Here is an 8,212-nt window from a genome sequence, read left to right as displayed (position 1 = left end):
AACAAAATTGACGTTAATGCTTTGATACAACTGACTGACTGTACACAAGATACCTTTTAATTTTTTGAACACGACTTAATCTAAGTAGTGTTTTAGCATGGTGCCCCACCATGCCCCAAACCAATGACATGCTGCCCAGAGATTAAACCTGCCTTTTTCAGTAATTAATTTCAAAATTACCTTTTAAAAAAACAACCAGAAAATTGCAAGTTTACTACTAATAGCAATTATTAAACTTAGTTTTCGTTAATGGTTTTATTTTTTCAAAATGAATAAATATGTGCCCTGAAAATTATGAAAATGCCCCAAAAGTGCTGAGTCTACCATGCCTTGGTAAATTTCTAGGGAAAACACTACTAAGCATACTTATATACTGTTTATTATGAATCACAAATACACAATCATTTTACTTAAATTTAAATATACAAGAAAACATAATCATGGTAAAGAAAAAAAGGTTAAATTCTTCAGGTAAAATGACCATAAAACAAGTCTTCAATTTTTGAAAAGAAATGCAAAATGTTTCATTTCCTTATAAAGTCTAATATTAACCAGCAAAAACAGACAGGGTTCAGCATAACAATAGGACTGGTGAGTCAGCATTACAGTTCAACACCTGTTACTCCATATTTAATAATTTTAGTATGCACCAGCTTCAATATGAATTATACAAGTCGAACAACAAATCGTGACTTTCTGTTAAGGACCAGTTCTTTCTTGTCTGCAGCAGTGAATGCTGCCGTCACTGCGTGAATGTTTTTCGGCTTATTGGGTGTCACAAATGGTAAGTATATGAAAATATTATTTATATATATTTATGTAAAACCACAGTGTAAGGAGCTGTGGGTAAAAAGTATAATATAAAATCAAGGTAAATACATTTTAAAAGTTTGTATAGAAGTCAGTGTTTTTAAAAAGTTTACAGCATTTAAAAGATTCCAAACATATCATCGGCTTGAGATGATCCCACTCCACCAAAATGTGGCGCACAGTCTGGTGACACTGTTCACACTGAGGGTCCTTCTTTAAAATAATTGAATGCGTCAGTATGGCCGATGCAATCTTTCTTGCATCGCCTGTAGGTGACTGCCACTCTCCATACTGCCTTGACAGAATGAAGCTTGTTCGCAACCGCACCATCCCAATCGTCTTGCCAAGTCGAAAAGATATATTGGTTAATATGAAATTTAAAATCACCGTAGGGGACACCAACATGGACACGGAGCAATTTCAAAGCAGACTTGGCAGCAACATCTGCCTTTTCGTTACCCTTAATATGAATGGGTACCCTAACGTACACCCCAGCACAATACATCGGTTATCGGGTGTCAAACTATGCACCAGCTTCAATATGAATTATACAAGTCGAACAACAAATCGTGACTTTCTGTTAAGGACCAGTTCTTTCTTGTCTGCAGCAGGGAATGCTGCCGTCAGTGGTTTTGGTGCACTTGGTGATGCTTCTACATCACGTTTTGCTAGGATGTAGGATGGGAAGTTAATACGGCGTTCAAAAACTGCTCTGCAAAGACTATCAACATAATCTGGAAAAAAATTAAGGCAAACAGTGTTACCAACATTTTTACAGCAATAAATGGGGAAAGAAAATATGTAAGCATTTAATTCATATTGTGTACAATTCATATCAAATTTACAAATTTGGTTTCGAAGTGCTCTATGTGAATACTGCCCAGTTCATAATTAAAATTTTTATGCTAAGCCCATATAAATTTGGAGCATGTTTCTAAACTCACCATAAGTTACTCTGCTTTTCACTGGCTTTACAACGGCCTGTTCACCTTTCTTGGCTTTGGGATAACAGATTTGCCATTTCAGTTCCCCATCCAGCGTCACATCTTGTGGTCGATTTCCATTTTCATTGTAGTGCAGAGCCGACAAGTACATTCTGAAGAAAAAAATAATTGAATACATTTATGTAATAATTAACTTATTACACACCAGTGTAAGATATCACTCATGTCATAACAATTAATCAGTATCTAACTAGTTTAATATTGGAACGCCCCGAGTTGAGGCATTATGTCACTCAAAGAAAACGTTTAATATGATGTCATTTTCAGCCTGAAATAAAATGTTTCAAGAACATTCAAGATTTCAAGCGTCAAATACACCTTCGAGCCAAACTATTTTGACACCATACTCTAATGATGACTGGCTATCTAAAATGCCCCAAAACATATGATCGGTTACACCAATGACTTGTTGACCCAGTTCGTAATACATCTGCATTTGCATTACGGCTTGGTTGCAGTTGGTTTGTAATAAATAAAATACTAAACAGTTTTGGTATATGACGAGTGAAATTCTATATATATATATATATATATATATATGATACATTTCAATTACACAGTTGTCAGACAGGTACATGTAGTAAGCTACAGTATGGTTGAAATGACAATTATATACCTTGTTAACATAGCTGAGTGGAAGAAGTGAGTACTTTTTGGAGCAAAGCGATTCACAACACTGTGGAACACCTCCAATGCATATGTCTGGTAGACTGGGGACAGCTGGGGTATATCTCGAAGAAGTGCCTTGTTGGCTATCACATCCTCAAACACTTTGAACACCTTGGTTCCTGAGACCAAAAAAATAAATAAATCAATATTAGGTTGGGAAAAAGATTGACATAATATTAATACAAAATATACATGCAGGAATAAATAATATATATATATATATATATATATATATATATATATATATATATATATATATATATATATATATATATTTAAACCTCGGATAACTCAAATATTGAATGTGAGTGGTCCATTTTGCAACTAGAGTTTGACTCTCATAAATGAATAATTTTTTTACTGTACATTTATTTCTTTTATACAATATCATTCTCTCTCCAAAGAAACTTTATACAGAATTATAAAAGAGCCATATCTTGGTAATTGAATATTCTATACCCAAGGAAGAACATAGACAAACAGTTGTTTTATTATACTTTTTAACATTTTAATTTACCATTTGCCAGCCATAGTTTTTCTTCAAGTGGACCATGAATACACTCTGGGAAGTTCACCGAATGTCCGCTGTGTTGATCTCTCACGTGATTGAGAAGAGACAGCCACTTGTCGACTTTTATTTCGTTATCATCTCCTGATGATGCAGCCACCCAGTACATATGATTTGAAGCAGACTTTATCCACTGGTGTATATCACTGCATCCAGACTTCTTTGAGGCAATCTCCAATTTCTTTCCAATGCCTGAAATATATGAACACCGACACCATAAAACAGATCTCGAGTTGTAGGACATACATATTTAACACTAATGTATACTGTGGTACACTTAGTGATAATGACCATTAGGGCAAAAACAAAAGGTTATTTGATTCTGGTAGTACTATCCTACTTAGTTTTTTCACTGCTAATCCTGAAACATTTGCACCATGTTTAATGTGTTATTATTAAAATCAAGTTCCTGTGAACATAAAATAGGTCCTGAAATTATATAATAGAATGTGTTTCAGTAAATATTACCCCCCCCCCCCCCCCCCCCCCCCCAAAAAAAAAAAAAAACCCAGGTGTTTAAAACGGTATGTTATGCTAGTCTTGTTAGAAGTACACCTAAGAGTACTTAGGCATCCCAACATTTTGGCTGCATGGTGTCAAATGTATTGGGCACACAATAAATCAAATTTATTTAGCATATATCCCAGTACAGTAGACCCTACCTAAACTGAATAACTGCTGAAAATAACATGTTAATAGTATATATATATATATATATATTTTTTTTTTTTTTTTTTTTTTTTTTTTTTATTTTAACCATACCTTTTGCCATATGCCAGACATCAAAAAAGTGTTTTTTCTCTTTGTTCTCATCTCTCATGTACTTCTTTACTGATACATGACGATCAGTAACAAGTTCCGTGATGACACATCCTTTGCTCTCCAAGTAGTGTATTGCTCTCTTTAGCCCTTCCAATTCCATCCAAAAGGAATTTTTTACTTCATTGCTCTGAAACAAAAATACAGATCTAAAAACTATTAAACACACACACACTCTCTTTTAATAATATATAGCAACTTAATTATTATGGATTATGTAAAATGAAATAGTAACATTTATGGCAATTCTCTGCAGCCTAATCTGTTATTGCAGGCCACAGAATTTCAAATTCCACGAGGACCCATCAGAAACTGTGTATGTTGTTTTCACTGAATAATCATACTTGATATAATAATCATGGATAACAAAATATCAACATGGTATCGGTAACGTTAGTTTCTGCAAAAAGTGGAGGTCCGTTATTGACTGTTCAGTCTTCACTATGGAAGTGTAACATAAATATATGTAACATACACTCTGCATAACGCATTTTCAATAAATAAAACAAGTTTGATTTTAAAAGGGAACTTATGAATCTGTATAGTCGCCTATGGCTTAATAAAGTATAGAACTATACAATGTCAAATGATATTACATTTATATGTAGAAACTGAGTTATTTGTGTTTATATAATTGTTGTGTTATACAATTTGATAATATTATACATTAACACACACACACACACACACAATATTATTATTACACATACACCCATAATACATTATATTAACATATATATATATATATACATACATACATGGCCGTACCACTTTTTGTTTGTTTTGTGGGTTATATTTGAACATTTCCTTCACTGAAAGATGTCTGGCAACCTCGAGCCGTACCACTATTTTTTTAAACTGCCACCGCTGCATATGTATTTATCTGTGAAGCTATCATTACATATACAGGTGTATATTTACTACATTATGCATGTACATTCCAAAAATAACAAATTACCAACAGTAATCTGTGATATTAGAACATCTTAGAATCAAAAACAAAAAAATACTTAATGCTATGAATTATAAGCACATAACATGTGAAACATGTGTTCTGGAATAACCAGGGCTCGAATTTAATGTTGGCCGTGCAGCAAATTGTTGCAGTGCCTAGACATATGCTCCAATGCCCTAAAAATTAAACTGAATCTTACGGCCAAACTGAATGTGCCTTATTTTGCATGTTAGCAATTGATCATCATGCACAAACGTGACTCCTGAAAGTTGTTTTATTACTAAACAAAAATGAAAATGGTCACACTTATTTATTTTGAATGGGTGCTGTTGTGTTATATTAATACACTTGTTCAAGGTATCCTTGTTTCCCGCTTTTTGGTCGTAATGCGCCCCCCCCCCCCCCCCCCAAAAAAAAATTCCATCAGAGGAGACCAAATGGCCTGTGTTATATTAATATTACCTGCACCAGCTGAATATCCAGAATCTTTTTACACTGCAGATCTAGTAGGGTGTAGGTGCCATATTTGGCAGTGTGGCCTGGACTGTCGCATCTAGCATCTCCACCAAGAACCAGATCTGTGTTCTGGACAGACTGCAACAAACTTGACTGCTGATCTTGCCATACACACTTTACAGAAGGTATCAAGTAGAACTTCTGAAGTTTTAAATATGTCCTAACGGAAAACATTGGCACTTTCATATGATGGAACAATGTCAAAATGTTAGAAATACTGCTTCCACTGAACAATATTGCTCCAGCACAAGTCAGGTGACCCCTTGGCATGGTGCCATGTTGCGGCTGACTGTGCCACAAATACTCGTGGCCTCTGGTGCAACAAACCTTCACAACTATCATCATTCCTTTCTGAAAGACAACCGATGCCGTTGCTGAAGACAGACAACAGTTACATACTGAAAAGAGGGATGCCAAGCAGGATTGAGAAACAATAAAATGTTTCTCTTCAAGTGGGTCAATATCAGAATTCAGTTCCCAGGCTTTGTCATCCATCTCAGTATCACTGTCACAAGTTTCTGAATCTTCACTTTCACTTTCACTTTCTGGTTCATAGTCAGAATCTGCATTACATAATACATCACTATCCTCTTCTTCTTCTTCCTCTTCATCTGATGTAGCAGCATCAACTTGAGTGGTTGATAAAATTGGAGGGGCTACCAACAGTTCACATTGCACTCCAACACTAACAGAAGTTGGTAAAATGCATGTCTGAATCCTGCGAGTTCTTTGTTTCGGTTTCAAAGTCATTGTTTGTGTTTTTTTTGTGGCTGTAACTGGCTGTGACACCGAAACAGGGGGTTCAAAGCTGGCTTCTTCGTGTTCGGTGTAACATTCTCTTTGAGAGTGGCCAGTGCAGCACAGAATTGAAGTTTTGAGTAATATTCAGTATCCGTAAAATTCTGTGATATTTGTGTTTTTGCACAGTTCTTTACACTGTTTTTGAATTTTTATATTGATGTTGATCATCACTTTATTTATTTGCATTACCATAGTTTGACACCCAATAGCCGATGTATTTTTCGTGCTGGGGTGTCGTTAAACATTCATTCATTCATTCATGCTTCTTCATTCATTCATCTGTCTGTGAGGTTCATATCATTCGTTCACGGCAACCATTTCTGATAGTACCTGCAAACAGCGTGTACTGAAGTTATAGTAAAGTATTTAATATATGTATTTCATAAAACCAATGAAAAATCTCAAATACAATGTTACATTATGTACTTGCACCTGCCCACCCCCATTAAATATTAAGGCTTCATAAACAAATGTTTAGTTTTATTAACCTGGTCAGCTAAAAAAATCTAATGCAGATTGGCAATTCCCCCTGTCTCCCAAATAGCAAACATGTATATAGGCGGTAAATAAGTATCCGATTGATCCATATTACCGAACCATCTGGAGCAGGAGGAATACATACTAAGTACTGTACGAACAGTACGTGGTCTGAAAAGGTGAATGTGTGTGTGTGTGTGTGTGTGTGTGGGGGGGGGGGGGGTTATATGAATCTAGCGGAGCCTTTTGGGTTCGTTTTCCATAGACATATGAATATGAATACTGCCCCGCAATACTGCAAGTAACCATTTTTTTTTTTTTTTTTTTTTTTAATAATAATAGTTATAAAAATAAAAATTACAAATGATCAGCTGCTGACGTAGATTATCTGAAAGAGAAACAACATGTAACTATGAAAACAACAAACTATGAAGAGTGCTTGAACTTAATAATTTTTGACCGATTGCAATTTTGAGGCTGGATACATAAATGTTTTAAAAAGTGAATTTTACCGCAAATACTATGTGAGTAAAAGGTTATTTTGCTGTATGTAGTCATATTTCAAATGCGCAAAATTGCAAGGGGCAATAAAACTCTCTCTCTCTCTCTCTCTCTCTCTCTCTCTCTCTCTCTCTCTCTCTCTCTCTCTCTCTCTCTCTCTCTCTCTCTCTCTCTCTCTCTCTCTCTCTCTATATCTATATCTATATCTATAGATAAATAGATAGATTGACCGTATAACCAGACATTTTCGAGGATTTTTACTTTCGTGGGTTTGGAGGGTAAGTAGTCAACATCAAAAATATAAATCCTTGAAAATATCAACAAATTCTAACTAAAATATTTATTGTGAAAACCATAACACACGGCACGCAAGACTTACTTGCAGATGCTTGATCCCAGGGACTTAGGCTTTGTCTTGGTGCTTTCAGAACATCTCCTGTGGAAAGTTTGTACGTCGATGCACACGAACCTAGTTTGGGTGCTAGACGTGCAAAGCTGTCTCTGCAGTATGCTACCAAGATAGCGTTATGGGTGGGGTGTTTTGGCATTGACGTTATCTTTGACAACCGATTTATGAAGTTGTTTGATGCGAAGCCAAATGCAATCTGCACATTTGGTCTTCGCATTAGGCAGCTTTTATCTGCTTCCAACATTGATCTTTCAGACATTTTGGAAACACCTTCATATTTTGTTTTGCCACCTTGGTGCATAAAACCACCTAAAATTGTGTTGGATCTCGTGCATCTGAAGAAAGATCGCACGGATCCAATTATTTATAACCAATATTTTATGGAAATAAAAGAGAAATACTGTGACTACATCCCTATTTACACGGATGGGTCACGGGATGGGAATTCTGTGGCTTGTGCCACAGTTTTTCCATCAGACAAAATAATCTCTATGAGATTGCCTGATTTGGCATCTATATTTAGTGCCGAAATTTGGGCAATTATTAAAGTCCTAGAGAAAATAAAAAACTCTAGCTCCTCTAAATGTATAATCTATACCGACTCACTTTCGTGTCTCCAGTCTTTACAATATATGAAGCTGAAACATCCCTTAATTGGGATGCTGATACGAAAGTGTGTCTTT

The 8,212-nt window shown here is 35.4% G+C and overlaps 1 protein-coding gene across 2 annotated transcripts; it reads right to left on the bottom strand.

The window, feature by feature from the left end:
- Positions 1-361: 361 nt before the first annotated feature.
- On the bottom strand, positions 362-6,161 carry LOC121382155. Of its 2 annotated transcripts, none has more exons than XM_041511667.1 (7): positions 5,288-6,161; positions 3,814-4,000; positions 3,001-3,243; positions 2,431-2,602; positions 1,755-1,906; positions 1,377-1,544; positions 362-685 (listed from the first exon to the last, which is right to left on the bottom strand). In XM_041511667.1, the coding sequence occupies exons 1-7, from the start codon at positions 6,089-6,091 to the stop codon at positions 666-668; spliced, it is 1,746 nt and encodes a 581-aa protein (XP_041367601.1). In that variant the 5' UTR covers positions 6,092-6,161; the 3' UTR covers positions 362-665. The 2 variants fall into 2 exon arrangements, with proteins under 2 accessions (XP_041367601.1, XP_041367602.1); XM_041511668.1 differs by having other exon boundaries at positions 362-707; positions 1,399-1,544.
- Positions 6,162-8,212: the final 2,051 nt, after the last annotated feature.

This window comes from Gigantopelta aegis, chromosome 9 (genome assembly GCF_016097555.1).
Source record: "Gigantopelta aegis isolate Gae_Host chromosome 9, Gae_host_genome, whole genome shotgun sequence".
NCBI classification, from domain to species: Eukaryota; Metazoa; Mollusca; class Gastropoda; order Neomphalida; family Peltospiridae; genus Gigantopelta; species Gigantopelta aegis.
The sequence above is the reverse complement of the archived record's forward strand: the minus strand, read 5'-3'. Positions and strand labels throughout refer to the sequence as shown.